The sequence below is a fragment of the Typopeltis vanoorti genome, chromosome 14, assembly GCF_054136105.1.
Source record: "Typopeltis vanoorti isolate ZY-2024b chromosome 14, IOZ_Tvanoo_1.0, whole genome shotgun sequence".
Lineage (NCBI taxonomy): Eukaryota > Metazoa > Arthropoda > Arachnida > Uropygi > Thelyphonidae > Typopeltis > Typopeltis vanoorti.
Window position 1 is genome coordinate 51,921,611 of NC_143562.1, and position 19,762 is coordinate 51,941,372.

Genomic DNA, 19,762 nt, shown 5'->3' on the forward strand with positions numbered 1-19,762 from the left:
AGAACCTATGTTAATTCTTTCAGTCGCAACAGAGAAATACAAATGCAAACAATCATTAACCAGAAAAAGAAGAAACACTCAAATTTTGGAGGTCAAATCTGGTATAATCCTATTGAACACAATAAAGATGCCTCATGGATTAAGGAAATAAAATTAGAAATGAAACAAGAACAAATGCAAAATGTCATTATCACTAAAAATGGTCAGTGCACAAAATAAAAAAAAAATGGAGATTTTTAATTTTGTGCACTGCTATAAAAATGCCAGAAAATTAAAAATCTGAAGTGAACCTGGCTAAGACGAATTACATGGATTTTGTTTAAAATATCTAACCAGTCTACATGATCGAATGGCAAAACAATTTAATTATTTGTTGCAGTCAGGCTCAGTGGAGGACTGGATGATATCTGGGCACACTTTTCTCTTCATGAAAGATCAGGGTGCAGACCCAAATAACTATCGCTCAGTAACATGCCTACCAATCATAGCAAATTCCATATACCACTACTTATCAGATAACCAGATTTATTCGATTGAACAAAAGGCGATTTTCAAAAATCTAGAGGAACAAAAGACAAAATCCTTATTAATAAAATGATTCTAAGAATTCAAAAAGAAGAAAAACTAACTTAAACATGCCATGGATAGACGATAGGGAAGAATTCGATTCGCTCCCAAACTCATGAATCCTAAAATCCATCCATCCATCTATCCATCTTCAAGGCCCGCTCTTCCTGATTGGGTTGTGGGGGCAACAGCTGCAAGAGGAACTTCCAATGATCAAAAATCCTCAGCCACCAAGCTCAGGTGTTGGTGGGACTCCCAAACTTGTCCAACCAAGGTTTGGATATAATCTATCCAGCGGGCCCTTGGCCTCCCACCCTCTGGCTTGGCAAAGATGGCCAGCTGAGGGAGCCTCTCTTGTGGCATTCTGACCAGGTGCCCGTGCCAACGTAACTGTGATCCCTCAACACGGAGAAGCAGCGGGTGAGTATTGAGAATTTCCTGAATTGCAGAGCTTCTGACTCTGTCGAGTCTTGTCATCCCCGCATCCCCTCGAGGGAACCTCATTTCAGCCGCTTGGATTCGTGTCCGCATTGTTTCGGTCATTACCCAACTCTCGTGACCATAAGTGAGGATCCTAAAATCACTAAAAATATTTGGGATTAGCAAAATCATATGTTCGTTTCTGGCTGGTGCTATGAAATCAAGGGAAAAACAACTTTAATAGTCAATAATGAACGATTCGGAGATATTAGCATTAAATGTAGAATTTTCCAAGGTTCAAATTTCCCTTACCATTGTTCTTCAATATTTCTTTGATACATTTGTCTATGATTTTGAAGAAATCAAAACTTGGATATACTCGTACAATTCCTATAAATGTAATATTAAAATTTCCCATCTATTGTATATGGATGACTTGAAGTTATATGGAAAATCGACCCAACGAATAGACTCTTTACTGAACACAGTTCTATTTTCAGTCAGGACATCAAAATGGAATTTGGTTTAGATAAATGCAAAATTTTATCTGTTAAACGAGCACAATTACAATGACACTAATTTTTAATTTTGATCAAGCGAAATATATAAAAGCAATTTAGCTGACGAACACCATAAATACCTAGGAATGTTAGAAGCTAGTGATATTCTCCACTCGAAAGTTAAACAAAAGCGGCGGCAGAATACGCCAAAACAGTTAGAAATATTCTGAAAATAAAACTAAATGGATTAAACACAATCAAAGATATAACCCAAGAAATCAAACATGAATTCTTGGACAATATCAGTGATCCATTACATAGCTGGCATAATAAATAGGACAAAAGAACATCTGGACAAATGCGACCTCAAATCTAGAAAACTAATGACTATACATCATGCATTACATCCACGGTGATGTTGATCGGTTGTATCCACCTCTTCTACTTGCTGAAAGTGAAACACATATGGAAGAAAAAGAAATTAATTTAAGAAGTTACATCGACAATAGCTCTGAGCAAATGCCTCAAGCAATTACATAAGAGGGCCTTCTAAACCCAACAGGAAACAAATCCAATTACTAAAAGGAACAACAAAATAACCAATATGTGCGGCAGAAAAATAAACCCTTGCATCGCCAATTTCTTCGAGATACTGAGGACAAAATTAACGTGAACAAGATGTGCCAATGGCTGCAATATGGATATAATAAAACGAAACAGAAGGATTTATTCTAGCAGCTCAAGAGCAGGCATTACAAACTAATGCAATCAAAGCAAAAATTTTGAACATCAGTAATAACAGCAAATGCAGATTATGCGATCAGAAAGATGAGACTGTAGAACATCTAATCAGTACCTGCAGAAAAATAACTGAAACTGACTCTAAATACCGCCATGATCAAGTGGCCAAAATATTTCATTGGCATGTATGCAAAAAATATGCCTTACCTACTTCTGATAACTGCTGGCAGCATAAAATAGAGACAGTAATGGAAAATGAAACAGCAAAAACTCTCTGCAACTTTAGAATACAAACTGATCGGTGTTTGGAACCCAATAGACCTAACATCACAATTACTGAATATCGACAGGTTTGGATTATCGATATCGCAGTACCCAGTGGTAACAACATTAACAACAAAGAACTGGAAAAAATTACTAACTATAGAGAGTTATCAATCGAAGTTGGCAGGCTGTGGCTTAAACACACCCAAGTCATCCCAATAGTTATCGGCGCAATTGGAGCAAATTCAGATAAGCTATCCAATTATTTGCAGCAATTAAACTTCAATTACGTGCCTCATATGATCTACAAAAAACAGCATTACTTGGAACAGTCCATATTTTAAGACGCTACCTGACGGACTATTCTTAGATTCTTGGGTAGAATCTGAATTGGTCTGCATCACCAGTCAAATTGTTGTTTAATTGATATCTTGTTTTGACTGTGTATCGAATAAAGTAATAATAATGATGAAAGTTATTTATTTGAAAAAAATAGTCATGAACTGTTATATTAAGACATATAATTAATATTAAGACATTCACAGCGGAACTGTTAATTAGATATGCTGAGCGTTGCCATCGAGGCATACGTTGAGTAGTAATATATGAAGAGAGAATAGTGCGATTCCCTGTGCGAGGTCTGCGATGAGGCATCTATGTAGTTTTAAGAGCTGAAGGTGAGCTGAAACAACGCAGCACACAAGCATGAACCCATACACAACGCTGTCGCATTTGCACTGACTGAAATTTGGAAGGGAATTAAATGCGCGTGGCTGTCGAGAGCATTTGAGTTGAACTAAACTACAAAAGTAGTTTAGTTCAACTCAATAGATTAATTGCAGCCTATAAGTGCAGTGCAGTTAGTCCTTCGTCATGGTTTACGTATAGATACCTGTGTATTTTTTAAACTGACATTTATTTTATATAATAAACTTACGTAATAAATTAGTAATCCAGTAAGAGGATACTCCACAGTATCCTATTACTATTTATTTCATAATTAATTCTTCAATTAAAAATTGAGGAATTAATAAAAATTTTAAAGAAAGTTTAAAATAAAATATGTGTCAGCATGTATCGACGGATATCGTGAGGGCATTGTCTGGTTGACGGCACGATCGCGTTCTGACTGCGCAGTTCAAATTGTTTGTAGTTTAAATTGAAAGAGTTCGAATCACGGATTCGGAACTCTGCTAAATTTCGGAAGCATTTTTGTCTTAAATTATACTGTCTTCAGCGATTGTTTTACCGCGTATCTCATCATCATCATCATCATCAAATTCCTGCCATGTACCCTCAAGGGATGTACAGGATATGACAGTACTACATGAAAAAATTACATCATTAATCACTTCCTATCTACAATTTTCCTCCAAATCAGTCTGTTACTTTTCAAGACTCCGACATTATCAGATCTTATATTTCTATCGTCTAAGGCACCTTTGTACCGTATCAATCCACCTATATCTCGGTCTTCTTTTGGGTCGTTTTCCTGCCAATCTGGCAGAGAACACTTGTTTTGCTAATCTTTTCTCTCCCATTCTATTTAAGTGACCATACCACCTGAGATTAGCTCTGCTAATGCATTCCTGAATGCTGACAATTTCAAGTTCTTTCCTAATATCCTCGTTTTTAATATGATATTATCATTGATGCCATCTGTTCAAGCCCCTAATCTTTCTCAGGACTCTCATATCTGAGGTCTCTAGTTTTTGGTCAAGTGTTTTACTTCTGACCCAGCGCTCAGATCCATAAGTTAAAACTGGTTTGAACACTGTCTTGTACACAGCTAATTTAGTGTTCCGACTAATTTCTCTCTTATTCCATATGAATTTATTCGACTTCCTACCATACCAGTTTTCTTGATTCTGTTGTCTATTTCCATATTTAATTTACCACTTTCACTAAAAATTGTGCCTAAATAGCTGAAATGCTTTATTTGTTCTATAGGTTCTCCATTCAAAATACAGATGATATTTTCAATGCTTCTGCCTATTTTCATTGTCTTTGTCTTTTTAATGCTGACATTCATACCATATTTATTACAACAGTTCTTCAGTTTAGTCAGTGAACGTTGCAGACTTGTCCTGCATTTATTTAAAAGTATAACAACATCTATATGCTCCTTTCGATTCTCTCCCAAGTTCTTCAAGGAAGACTAAGGGTTTGTCAGATAAGTGTCGATGTGCTGGCAGTAAAAAAGAAAACACGATTGAAATCTGATGCCAAGGTACAAGAAAAAAGACTCATGTCGGCTCGGACGTCGCCCAGTCAAACAAGGTCCGCGTCCCCAATCGAGTAATCAGGGTTGGATCGAAAAATCAGTTACTGAAAACAAAGACAAAAAATCAAACTCAGGCTTGTAAATGATGGAATATCAATTGGCACACGGAATGTCCGTACACTCTGGGCAACTGGAAAATTGCAGTTGCTTCAAGAAGAAATGAAGAAATACAGATGTGATATATTGAGTATTTCAGAAATGAGATGGACATTGTGAGGAGAATCAAATGGTGGAAGAGTTCTCTGGTCAGGAAATGAAAGTAAGCATGAAGCAGACGTAGGTTTCCTGCTAAGTAACAAGGCCTGTCAGGCAATGATAGGATACAAACCAGTTAGTGAAAGAATAATGGTTGCAAGATTCAGTGCCAAACCATTTAATATCACAACCATTCAGATATATGCGCCCACTGCAGAGAGTGCAGATGGAAACATTGAGAGATTTTATAGGGACCTACAACTAGTAATTGATGGGGTACTGAAGCAGGATATACTCATCATTGGAGGAGACTGGAATGCAAAGATTGACAAAAATAACACAGCGTGAGAAAAGGTTATGGGAAAATTTGGATATGGAGAAAGAAATGAACGTGGAGAGATGCTTCTGGAATTTGCCACGGATAACAACCTGATGATTTGCAATACCAAATTCCAACAAAAAGATTGTCGTAAATGGACGTGGCGCTCCTTCGATGGCAAACACAGGAATATGATTGACCTGATATTAACAGACCAGAAATGGAGAACCTCAGTTCAATAGTGCAGATCATTCCAAGGAGCTTATATGGATTCGGACCACAGCTTGGTGATTGCGAATATAAGACTAAAACTGAAACATAAGTACAAAGGAAAGTTCCAGAAAGTTAGAGACATCTCAAAACTAAATGAAGACAGGCTAAGAACAGCATATTAGAACATATTGGAAACTGAGCTTAAGATCCCAAGTGAAAAACAAAATGTAAATAGAAGAGAAGAACGACTGACTACAGTGCTAAATAAAGCAGTAGAGGAAGTAATTCCTGAAAGAGAAAACATCAACAAGAAATGGATAACTCAGGAAACCATAAAATTGGTACAAGAGAAAAGAGAACTGAAACTTAAAAGAGGTACCTCAGAGGCAGCAGATGAGTTATATCATCAAAAATGTAATGAAGTAAGGAAAGAAGCAAGATCTGATAAAGCCAAATGGTTGGAGGACCAGTGCAAAGATATTGAAGTACTATGAAGAACACAAATCTAGAGAGGACTACAAACTTATAAGAAATGTCAATAGAAAGTGGCAAAGAAGATCAGTAGCAGTCAAAGATGAAGATGATGAAGTATTGATGGACAAAACAGAAATCATGCACATATGGACAAGATATTGCAGCGAACTATATAAAAATCAACTAAATGATACTGCGACAGAAGTAATCTAAGAACTAAAAGCAATCTCTCCACCAGTAGAGATCTTTGAAAATGACATCTTGGAGGAGGAGTTGAATAGGGCTATAAAACATCTCAAGAATAACAAGGGTCCTATAAATGACAACATAATAGGCGAGATGCTAAAATATGGGGGAGAATCAGTTGCCAAAGAAATACATAAGCTATGTAATGAAATATGGAGATCAGGGTATGCCCCCGAAGAGTGGAAAAAATCGGTCTTGGTTGTTCTTCATAAGAAAGGCAGTGCTTTAGAATGCACCAATTACAGAACTATTGCATTAATGAGTCATCTTGGCAAAGTGCTAATGAAAATACTAACAGAACGCCTGAAGGTTCATATGGAGGCACATCTTCCGGATGAGCAAGCGGATTTCGATAAGATCGAAATCTAAGACTAATAATCTAAGACGCACTAAGACTAATAGCAGAGAAAGCTCGAAGAAAGAACAACAAGATATAATGCTGTTTCGTGGACTTCCAAAAAGCATTTGATAATATTGATCAAAATATAACATGGGCTGTCTTGGAATCCTTTGGTGCGGAGAATAAATTGATCCGCCTGCTGAAAGATATAAACAGTCAAGCGCAAGGAAAAATCAGAATAGCAGCTGAGACTGGAGATTATTTTTCCACTAGTCAAGGTGCAAGACAAGGGGACCCAATATCATCAGTCATCTTCATCACACATCTGAGAAGAACACTAGATAAGATTAAAGAAGAAAGTGGAGGCATTTCAATTAATGGCATGAGAATAAACTACCTTTGCTTTGCAGATGACATCGTCCTGATTGAAGAAGACGCAGCAAGGCTGGAACAGACATTGCAAACATTGTACATAGAAGGAAAAAGATATGGACTAAATGTCAACTTTGAAAAAACTAAAACAATGATATTCGTACAAGAGGAGTTACTGAACAGAGTTACGATAGACAGATTTCAACTGGAAAATGTGGAACTCTTCACATATATTGGATGCCACATAACGCATGACTTGGACCCCCCCAAAAAAGATAAAAATTAGAATAGCCAGAGCAACAACTATTTTAAAAGCCATGGACAAAATATGGAAGAGCCGAGCTATAAAGATGCAAACTAAACTGTGCATTGTAAACACCTGTATCTTCAGCAGCATGCTCTATGGATGCGAGGCCTGGGTACTCCTGAGAGAATCTGAAAGGGGGATATTGGCATTTGAGAGGAAGTGCTATAGAAAGATCTTGAGAATAAGCTGGATCCAGAAAGTGAATAATGAGGAAATCTACAGACGAATACAACGGAAACTACGTCTATTTGGCCATATATGTAGAATGAATGATGACAGAAAATTAAAAACGTTGCTGTTTGGGATGATTGAAGGAAAGAACAAAAAAGGAAGACCAAACAGAGAAATTGGACGATGACATCGTCAAATGGTGCGAAAACTCTATACGCAAACTGAGTCATCTTGCACAAACAGAATGCAATGGAAGAATCATATCAAGATGGCAGCAGACACCTACGGGTATTGGACACATGGTTGTTGTTGATGATGATGACATCATCTGCATAAAGTAAAGAACTGAGATCAATATGTCCAATTTTGATATTAGGTTTAATACGACTTTCCTTCATCTGATCCATATAGATAATGAATAACAGAGGAGATAATGTGCATCCTTGACTGATATCAGATTAAATATCAAACCATCTTCCTGTACTTCAGTTTTACTGCTGACTTAAAACTCAAATAAAGACTAGGCATTGCTTGATATAATGATCTATTGACGCCGTATAACTGTAGCGTATTGAATAGCTTCTCTCTTGGCACCTTGTCATATGCCTTTTCCAGATCGACAAAACTTAAATACAGATCTTTGTTATATTTCCATGCTTTCTCCACTATTTGTCGTAAAGTGAAGATCTGATCCTGACAGCCTCTATTTGGGCTGAATCCAGCTTGTTCTTCACCAAGCTTTCCTTCCACAATTCTTCTCAACCATTTCTCAAGTATACTTGCTTAGATCTTGCCTGGAACACTCAGTAGGGAAATACCTTCTGTAATTCTCACATTCAGTTTTATTTCCCTTTTTATATATGGGCACTATGAGAGCTCTACTCCAATCATCGGGAATTCGACCCTCTGTCCAGGCTTTCTGAACTATGCAGTGCAGCCACTGTAAGACTTTTATACCACCATACTTCAGCATTTCTGGTCGAATATCATCTACTCCTGCTGCCTTTCCACATTTCAAGCCTTTGATGGCTTTTTCTATTTCAAGTATGGATACGTATTCCTGACTGCATGCCTGGTCAGTGTTTTTTACCAGTGTGCTATCATCACTGCTTGTTTCATTCAGCAGTTTTTCAAAGTAATTACTCCATACTTGAAGGATATCTTTTTCTCCTGTTTTCATGTTACCTTTATTATCTCTAACTCCTAAGCTTCTTCAACAACCTCCAGAATATTTTGCCACCTTCTTGATACTCATTTTCTATGTTCTTACCAAGTTGTCCCATTACTTTTGTTTAGCTAGTTTTACACAGTGTTTAGCTTTCTTACATTTGTCACTGTATTCTCTAAGAGCACAAGCTAACTTATTTATCAGGAACTTTTGATAGGCTTTCTTTGATATGCTTTGATATGCATGTATCTCTATATTTTTGATCATCTTTGTATTTATTGTAACGTATTTAATAATTAAAAATCTTGTTTTATATGTTTGTAATTTAATAATGTAGTACTCTTAGATTAATCATATATCAAGGAATTGATGATGATGATGATGTTCATATGGCCCAATTTGAGAAACATTCGCAGAACATATAGATAGACCTGTAAAATGTCCTATCACAACGCTTCTCTCAAACTCCATCACTTTCCTTTTCGCAGCCATTTCACCCACGGACATTGCTGTACTGACTTGGAAGCATCATATTCCTTTAATTTATACCGGCTACAAACAAGTGACCAGTTACATATCACGATGCATCTTGCCCATGGGGTGTCCGCTGATTTCTTTCCAAGCAGTGTAAATTGCGTAGCAATTGAGGGGATGCTGGTATAAGCGAACTGCCGAGAGAATGTTTTTTGAGAGAGGTCAACTATATACAAATTAAATAAATGAGACAAGAACAGATTATTTTGGAAAACCGTCATTTATTCTTCTTGGTTTTATATCTCTCATTACCCATCACTACCTGAATAATTCTGTTCGAAATCGTGTTCAGTAGGTGAGTCATGTTTTACAGTTCGTAATTTTCAGGAACTTGTAAATAATCTGTTCTTCAGACTGAATCATAAGCTGCAGTGAGGCCAACGAAGACGGCCCTTACTTTTTAAATACTTCTCAAATTGCGCTTTGATGTATATGATGAATCCAAAAACTTGGTCCTCGTAAAATTTATAATGTTAACTATATTATAAATAAATCTTTCCGTGAAATTGCAGCAAATCCTAAGAGGAGATATTATCCTGTAACTTTCTGATCGATTAGCAGCTTCTCGTTTTCTAAATGGCTCTGATTTCCACCAGAATCTCACGCTGCTAAAGCTTGAAAAATATCGTGAAAAAATGGACTAGCCACTTTCTCATCTCTTTATCACGACAGATTTAAAATTCTGCATTAACACCGTCAAATCCCGGAGACTTTCCTATTTTATTTTTTTAACAACCATCATAAACTCGTCTTTGGTGAAGAGATACTGGAAGAGTCTGTAGTCTGCGTTTTCAAATAGATAATCTATTTCCCCAGGAATTTAGAATGTTGATAATCTAAATTTGCTCTAGACATTTTAATTAGATAATTAAATATTTGGTTCGCGGTGACTTCAGCGTTAAGTAGCACACGATATGAAACCCCCATCCAGTTTTCTTTGAGAAGACTCGATGCCTTCCGGGCGTCTAAAGTTGAAATTAGTGACTGTCTCATTCCTCTTACGGTTTCTAGTTTCATCTAATTCACGAAGCAGTTTATCGGCCACATCCCCTCGTCTATTCTGTTGATGATTGTTGTAGAGTTTTTCGCCTGTTTCATTCCATGATGGTACAGAATTTATACGAGATACTCGCTGCGCTCTTTTGTGGTGATATGATATTCAGAAATCTATCATAATTTCCGGCATCCACATAATAATTTTATTTAGCTCAATAGAAAATACTTCCCAATTAGCCTTGGTAAAATACCAACGAGGAAGTAATGAAGGTTGAATTACTTGTATTTGGCTGAAACTTCCCGTAGCACGGTCGATGTTAGGAGTGAAGGAAGTGCGAAAATACCTGCTTTTCAATAGGTAGTGCTTTTCCAGAAATGGCTCTTGTAGTAACATATAAGTCAATTTTCATTTCTATACAACCCGTTTTGCTGATTGGGTTAGGATGAGATTCAGAACACAGAATCTCATCCTTCCATCCGGATGAGATTCTGTTCTCTGATGGGGTACAGAATCTCATCCGGATGGAAGGATGAAAGTTTAAAATTAATTGATGCAAATATTGGAATGATAACCCTGCAAACGATTTAGTTGAAATACTTAGTGAGCAATTCGTAAAGGTATTTCTTTCTTGTGAATGATAAATTATGCAGAATACAGTGAGGAGGGAAGAGGAACTTTTACTAAGCTGGAGGTGTATGAGGAATTGAATAAAATCGATGTTAATACGGTTGTAGTACTTGATGACATTCCATTAGTGTGGTTGCACTCGGCAGTAGGTTCCACGAGGGTGGAAAGAAGGTAAAATTATGTAGCTTAATAAGGGAGGTAGTAAGACTAAGGCTTCGAATTCTAAGCTAATGTGTCTAATATGTGTCTGTAGTTGTGGTTAAAGTGATACAGGGGTTAGGTAGGATAAATTGTCAGAATTGGAATGACAGCAAACTATTCTTTGGTGGTTAGTATGGGTTTACTAAAGGTACATCGTGTTTTAGCAATCTGGGTACTTATTATGAAGGGTGACAAATACATTGGGCAAGCGTGATGAATGCACAGTGATATATTTAGATTTTGCAAAAGGCTTTGATACATTGCCATATGGCAAGCTGATGATTAAATTGGGATGGATGGGGTGAGATAGTAGATTAGTGCGCTGGATTGGAGGCTGGTATCAGCGAGTTGTGCATGGAGGAGCGATATTCCACAGGAGGAAAGTTACTAGAAGTGTGTCCCAAGGAAATGTTTCGAAACACTTGCTCTTTAACTTGTATGCTATTGATGGAAGAGGTCTGAAAAGTCGTATGCTCTTGTTTGAAGATGGTGCTTCTCGAGTGTCGCTTCAATGTTGCAAAGTGTAAGATTTTGAATTTTGGAAGGCAAAGATGGGGTGTAGAGTATATAATTGGTGGAAATATCTTCAAAGAGGTAGAGAAAATGAGAAATCTGGGAGTAACTGTAGATAAGGAACTAAAATGTCGAGGTATATTACTAAAACTGTAAGAAGAGTATAGTGGTTCATTTGACTTTTATAACTAAGGATATCATGGTTCCCTTGTATAAGAATGGTTATAAAATCTTCTTCTTTCCTTTAGGCCTAGTGACCTATTACGGAGCTATCTTTAGCCCTTCTTAGCCGTACCCGTCCCGAGGATAAGGTGACTAGCCCTATGTCTCCCTGCTGCGGCTGTAGCTGCGTGTGTTCACGGGGCCGGTTTGCCTGCTTGCAGGAGGAAAACCCCCAGATAAACTGGGGAGAAAAACCCTGTTGTCCACGTCTAAGACCGGCTAACTTGGCCATGGATGAGGAAGATCCTTAAGCTCCTCACGTCGACGACGGGAATCGAGCCCAGGACACTCCTTCCCCAGGCGTATGGTTGCGAAGCGCATAACCACTCGGCTAACAGCGCGGACGGTTATAACATATATGGCATATGTTATGTATAGCTTGTTGATTATATATTTGAAATATACTGTGTTTAAAAACATTGAATGATTTTCTGTATAATAAAGTGCTTATTCACAGCGAATCGATAGCGTGGTTTAGATTACTTGCGACATTTGCCCTTCGGTTGTACAGACCTGGGCTCAAATCCTGTCTAGAACGACAGGAGCCTTTTATAATGATTTTTCTGTTTCAAAGTAATTGTATGTTTTCTTATAAATGAAAATTAGTCAAACCAACCTTGGGATCTATTCTATTCGTAGACATAATACACCCATAGCCTTCTAACCACTGATACTTCAAGAACAGAAGAGCGCGTATGCACTCAGCACAGACAAAAATAGATTCTCCATGACTTTTTAGTTACTTCTATACGTTTTTTTACTTTACTTCTATAGTATATACAGGGTGTTCGGGATAAATTTGACAGTTTCGTAAGGAAAAAGAAAATCTTCTTTGTATCTATTAAATTTAATGAATTGACAAAAAAACATTACAGGCAGAGTTAATTACAATACTATCAACAAGATTTACTCAAAATAACCACCATTAGCATCGATCACAGCTTCAATTCTGCTTCGGAACCTCGAACAAGCTGATGCTACAGTCTCCCTGGGAAGGGCCGCAAAAACTGTTTTAATTTTATCCATTAACTGGGCTTTTGTATTACTGGAAGTGCGATTGGTGTCTTTTTCAACTGCGCCCCATACAAAATAATCCATGGGGTTAAGGTCTGGGGAGTTTGGAGGCCAAACATTTGGACTGGTGAAGTCGTAGAAATTTTCAGACAACCATTTTTGACTTTTCCCAGAGGTGTGGCAAGGGGCCGAATCCTGCTGCCATACATACGGCCTACCATTGGCTACCCTTGTTATCCAGGGCTTGACTACAGTTAGCAACTCCACGAACAAAGCCCGAATTCCAATGCCAGGGTTCTTCAACACCTGTTCCTGCAGATTTGCGAGGAATTCTGCTGTACGAACGCAATCAGATCGTCTGCTAGGGATCTTTCTTCTTGCTACATCCTCGTAGTCACCATTGCAAGTCTCTAGTTCATGCCTGATTGTTTTTACTGTATTCAGGGAGCATTGGGCAGCAGTCGTAATATCCTTATTTTGATGGCGGGCACGAATCATCATGATACAAGTTATTCTCTTCCATGATTCAGGTGGGTTCCAGCTATCCATCCTTTCTGACATCTTGTATGTGAATGAAGAAGAGTCCAAACTTTTAAATGAAGAGAAGTGTGTGTTAATACATGTAACTTACGGAAAAATATAATTAATTATAAATATGTCAAATTTATCCCGAACACCCTCTATATATTTTTTATAATTCCTTCTGTATTCTCTCACAGCATCCGCTGACTCACTTGCCGAGACCTTTCGATAAAATTTCTTATTATTATTCCAAAACTACTTTAACTTTTTGAGGCCTCTTCGAACTTCCACTTTCCTGTCCTTGCGCACAAATTAACCACATACATCCCAGCGATCAAAAATCTTTTCTTCCGCTTTTGCAACTAAGTCTCCAAGGTTGCTAATTGTGATGATTGTGATAAAATGAGATGCGAAGTATTTCGCATAAGACAACTTTTAGATTTATACAATATCATTTGTGTTACTTTCCGAAGAAGGACACTTTTATCCGAACCGATGTGACACTGTCTGAAACGACGCTGTGCTTCAGTATGACTGACAATTTCCCATATTTTACAGCGTTGCGATTCCATTGACTTCCTCACATTGTTTTTATGCAATTGCATAGTGAGATACCACGAATATAATTTCATCTTTCCCTTACGTATTAGGCTCAATGACATCAGAACCAACTGACTTGATTTGACAGAAACTTAGTTAATGCTACAGTAGGGTGGTTTTGTGAATTTTCTGTCTTGAAGAAGAAAAAATCCTAGTTTCCTGAAAAAACCCCACGACCGGTTAACTCAGCTGTTAATTGAAAAACTTCGATAATTTGAAAACAAAAGTTGAACTAATTCAATTTACAAAAAATTATTGTAGCAGATGGAAAAATTGGAATACAAAATGTAAACCAAACTTCGATGCAAGCTTTGACCAAAATACACGTCAAAGTTTGTGATCCCCATTAATTAATGATATGAAAATCTGAATTTATGAGGTTATAATTGGAATGAAAAACGCAAGTTAATGCAAGAAAAATGCAGACTCAGTAGCCTATAATGTTAAATAATCTACCTTTTATGAAGCCGGGTTACTATGAAAAGTCAGTTGAGTGAATTCATTAGCCGATTGTTTGTTTGCAGAAATCATAAGAAAAAAATAAAATTAATTCGCTTTTATTTAAAAAAATCTATTAATGTTACTTGGGTCTCATTATCAATTACAACACAGCACTTTCTAATTAAAGCTGGGACATTTGCAACCGACTGAGGCCCTTAGTATGTTAACAACAATAATGATAAGTAATATTTCCAAGCCTTTAAGGACCACGATTGGCTTTCGTAATGATAATTTTAGGATAAGTTGGTTGGTTTTATGCCTAAATACACATGCGTGTAATGGCCCACTTGTGGAATGTACAATCCGTGTTTCCGGAAGAAGAAACTCTTTCAACGCCGTATGAGACTGACTAACTCACCTTCAACTGAAAAGCACTGATAAAGGCAGTTCATGTCCTAGACGGGAGTAGAACTTTCCACTCGAATGGCTTCATCGAAACCGACTGAACTACGGACTATTGCGAGTATTATACATAGTCCTAAATTCTGTGCAAAGTTCAATCCTCCTCCTCTTCCAGTAGAAGATGGAGAGAGCTCCTGTGTTAATAAGTCTTGTTGTAATATCATCTCTGACGACAGAAAGTTCAATGGCTAATTTATGTGCGAGTTTATTAGCTACGTATTAATAATATGATTGTTGTTCTTCTAGAAATTCTTCAGAATTTCTAAATCCAACTGTTTAGTCAATTTCTTCAATGTCGCTAGTTAGGAGGTCCTGCTGGAGTGGAATAATTAATTACGTGTCTTATTTTTGTTTTTGTTTATTTTGGTAGTTGGGCAACAAATATCTTTAAAACATTTGAGTGTCCTCATATTTTGGTCGCTTTTTTTTTGTTGTTGTTGTTGTGTCGGTCTCTTTAAAATTACTTTGGTCGCTTAAATATTGAAACACAGATTCCTTCTATTAATTTTTGATATATTTCATCTCAACAGTACGAAACTCATTAAACGAGATATAAAAAACGAGGCACAAAATACAGCAACGTTTTCATCCACTTCAGGCCAACAATATGCGGGGAAGTGCTCTCACACCGAGCAATGAAATTCATCTTCCACCTACTGATAATCACACGTCCACTGCATAATTCGAACCCGCGACCTGTTGGTTGGAGAGCGGATACGGTAACCAATCGGCCAACCAGGCCGGCAAAACAAGCTGATATGACAAACCACGCTGTATTTACTATACTAGCAAACCCGATGATGCTGTTTTCAGTATGCAGAAGAGGATAATTCATATATAAAGATCTCTGGTCAAAAGGACACTTCTATTAAACAAAGCATACTGGAATATTGTTGAATGATAAAAATTACGAAATTATGAAACAATTGTTGAAAGTGAACAATGTTCTTTCATTATGCATATCTTTCTAATTGTTTTGTCATTCGCTTTAACGTTGTTAGCAAAAGTGAAATACACGAATGGCGCTCATCAGAAGCCAACAACGTTCCCAGTCCTACCAACTGCAGAAATGTTAAATTAGTACGCTTAATACATAATTATAGCTCATGCCCATCTACGAGATGTCAAGGATTGCATTAGTGGAGGACACCACGGAATAAAGAGGATTTTGATTTAACCAAGTCAGTGTGAAAATTTCCATATTTTATGAATGTTGGTGTCACGTAAGTATGCTAGGAAATGTGATGAGCAATAGAGCATCTCTGTAGTTCAGTTGGAATAGCGTTGCTCTTTGATTGGAAACACCTGAATTCGAATCTCGTCTATGACCTGAGGAACGTTTATCAGGTATTTTCAAACAAATAGTGAGTTAGCCAATCTCATAACGAGATACAGGTTTTTTCATTCTTAATATTTGATTTTTCATCCCTCTAAAGAGGCAAACCGGCTCCGTTAACACACACAGATATACAGACATAAATACTTGTGTTTACGAGACGCAGCAGGAATGGTAAGCCGCTGCATTCATTGGTTAAAATCTCTAATTAAGGTACTCAAACCGTCTTGGACGGATAAAAATTGGATGGTTGGTTGGATCAATAGATGAGCTATCGATAGGTGCGTTGGATTTTAATTGAGCAGCACACTGATGTAGAGGGTAATGGATGCGAGGAGGATGTGGAGAAAGTACTCCATTATTCCTACACAAGGTGGTTGCGTAGTTGAAACCCGGCGCATCCATCACGACAAAACAGCTCATCAAACAGTGTTGTCATACTTGATTAACTTGAGAAAGCGTAACAAAAAAAAGCCTTTCGGGTTTTCGAAAAATAAGACAGAGCAACTGGATCCTGAAGATGTGTGATGGGGACACGAGTGCAGCAGGTATTTGCCCGTTAGGAGGGGGAGGAAACGGTGCACTGACTGTTTTGCATTGGTGTCTTTCCGTATGGGTAATCACTCCATCTGAGGGATCCGGTTGAATAACCGGGATTTCTTTTTCTGTTTTCAGGTTTTCGTGGGAAAGATACTGGAAGAAGATGGAAAAGCAGTAGAGAGGCAGAAGAGGAGAATCGGAAACACGAATTATCACAGTTTTCTGACTAATGCAGTTGGTGTAGTTGTTCTGCCTATCAGATGTTACAAGGTTTCGCCTAGCAGAAGTGGAAAATGCCGTATGACAACACCAACGCAAGACTTGAGTGTCACAATGAAGAAAATCAATCACCATCTGGTTGGAAGATCGCTGATCGAGTCTCATCAACGATGGGAGGAACATTTTCCAGGATGTTTTCAACCAAATCTGAGTTTGCTAGTTTCAGATGGTGATGGCATGGTTTTTTTTCTCCAGGAAACTGGTTTTTTTTCATCCCGCCTAACAGACAAACTGGCCTTAGTATATATGTGACTGAAAGAAATAATTCAACCTGATAGCAAGTTTTTGGACTTAGAAGTATGAAGATTGCTTGTATTGATTGTATAATTCATTACGATTCATACTGAACATTTTTCTGCTGTATGTGAATGTAAAAGCTGGCCGATAATAAATCATGCTTTTTTAAAAAAAATAAAATAATTGGCTTTGCTGTTTATTTGTACATCACGTGTTCAATCACTGAGTAAGCAATCTTATTTAGTGGTGAAATAAGACAAACGAGTGAAAGGGAAAAACTTTATGAATGAATGTAAAGTATTTATTTAGGTATGATGTAACGGTGATGAGGTGCATGCGGATGGATAGGAAACCTCTTGAAAGCAGTATGACGCTGTCGGTTGTAATATAAGTTGTACCTGTAAACTGCGTGTATTCTCTGCAGAATTGCCTGTTTTAAGGGAATTAAAAATCTGAGATTCAAGAAGGAGGAAAGTATGACACTGGATAATTCACCTATAGCTGAGAAAATCTTATAAAGATTCTTCAAGTTTCGTTCCGATCTGTTTCCGACATAAAGACAAAATCATTAACAACCGAGCTGCAGGGGCTAAAAGGTCTCATTATGAAGGGCAACTGTAAAAGTTCCTTTTATTAATGCAATGTACTTGGAGATAGAAGAATACAGTGGAATCGCTCTGAATAAATTTAATTTAACACATTCACGGAAATGAACGTCCAACATTAATAAAACACTCAGTAATGAATTTAAATTGTTTTCATATCCGAAAGAGTAAATAATTTTTTTTTATTAAAGTGATTAAGACGTGAATGGCTTTGAACATGGTTGTGCATCTGGGTTAGCGGTGAAAATGTACGCTTTGGATTCGGATCTTTTAATTTTGTCTGGGGGGGGGGGAGTTCCACAACACGACCAAACAGATCGCATATCTAATTATAAGAAACTCCAATTGGTAACTTGCTATGTCTATATACAAATGCCAGGGCCATCATAAAGAAATGGATTGAATTCGTTGCTTTATTGAGTAAGTTGGGGGCCTAAGCTACGGAGGCTCTCCCAACAAGCTGATATGGCATAGCGAATGGAAATCTTAAAAGGTGTCTCAAAAACTCAACCCACTCACATATAAATAAGATTTGCATAACCTGTCAAATTTTTTGCTAACATTCAACTGATTTGAAGCTCAAACTAATCTGATTTAAATTTTGAAATCACAACTGGCAGCCATGACAAATCTGGAAGTCTCAATTGTGGACATCGTTTCACCAGTATGGGCTGCAACAGCAGCATTGCAGTTCTTAAAGTAAATGTCACTTCGACGACAGAGATACTGTATGTGATGTCGTATTATCTAAAAGCACGACCAGCATAAAATATTTCACTGCATTAAAACCATACTTTCTTTAATCATCAATATTGAAATTTAATGAACAGTTTAGCTTCTGTAGGCGTAAATAAAATCTTATATTGTAAATCGTGTTTTTGAACAAAATTTGCAAACAATTGTGTGTAAATTTGGTTATCCCTATACTAGAATGGTTTGTACTACAGCATGGTATGCGAAAAAAACGATCCATCTAACACACGAAAACAAATAAAGTGCCTGTTGTTGATCTTATCTTCATCATAAATCACTTTATTTATCTTCCTCATCTCTCTCTCTCTCTCTCTCTCTCTCTCTCTCTCTCTCTCTCATGTTTAGATTGAAACAGCCAACTAGCACAATCGAATCACTCATATTACCTCACACGTTTATCTATAGAAAACAAATTGAACCTTTTTTTTTGTATCCTTTTCAATACTTACTGTAAGAGAGTTGGTGAGTAAACCAAGTTGAGAAGTCCTTCTAGAATGTAATTATTTAAATCACCAAGAAGACAGTAAGAGTGATCGATTCCTTTGAAAACTTGAATAATTACAATAAAATAAGCTTTGAATTTTTTTAATTTGCCATCAAGAAACAACAATAACAATTATTTTTTACGGCTATTTTGCCTGCTTTTGTTTAGGAGTACCCCTTTTTTTTAATGTCATTGTCTTTTTACTGAAGAATTCTTAGGGCATTGTAGATGTATTTTAGAGACAAATACAGGTAACCCTCGTATAACATGGATGTTAGGTTCCGTAGAAATGTCGCGTTATATAAATCGCGTTATGCGAGTCTCAGATCACATAGAAAAAGTAGGGTTATGTTCCGAAATGTTTTTTTTTTAAATTATATAAACAACAATGACATATCCAACAAAAAATATATATTTTTATTTAATTCAAGTAATTCATGTAAGTTAAGAAAACATATAAACTATGAAACAAATACATAGTATATAAATTACGAATTGTACTTAAACTTTATTGTACATAATCCATAATGATTTAGGCAAAATAAAATAGTGCATATTTTAATCTTTCATAGCACGAGGATTTGAGGATTGGTTAATAAACATTAGTTCTGTCATGTAATCACGTGATGCATTCCAGAGTAATTCTATCTTTGGAAACTTTGAATCCAGGAGCTGATCTTTCATTTTTCGAAATATAGGTGCGTTTTTGTACTTTTTTCCAATATAATCCGGATTCATACGCATTGAACGCCTGGTCTGCACTATAAATGTTTATTAACTTTGAGAGTTTTTTGTTTAATAAGATTTCCATTCA

General features: G+C 36.9%; 1 protein-coding gene across 1 annotated transcript in view; it reads right to left on the reverse strand.

The window, feature by feature from the left end:
* Nucleotides 1-14,704, reverse strand: part of LOC150099473 (chymotrypsin B-like) — a 39,515-nt gene extending 24,811 nt beyond the window's left edge. Inside the window, exon 1 of the mRNA XM_090404369.1 lies at nt 14,671-14,704. Within this exon, the coding sequence (XP_090260495.1) occupies nt 14,671-14,704 (34 nt within the window). The remainder of the gene's footprint in view (nt 1-14,670) is intronic.
* Between the last annotated feature and the right edge of the window lie 5,058 nt (nt 14,705-19,762).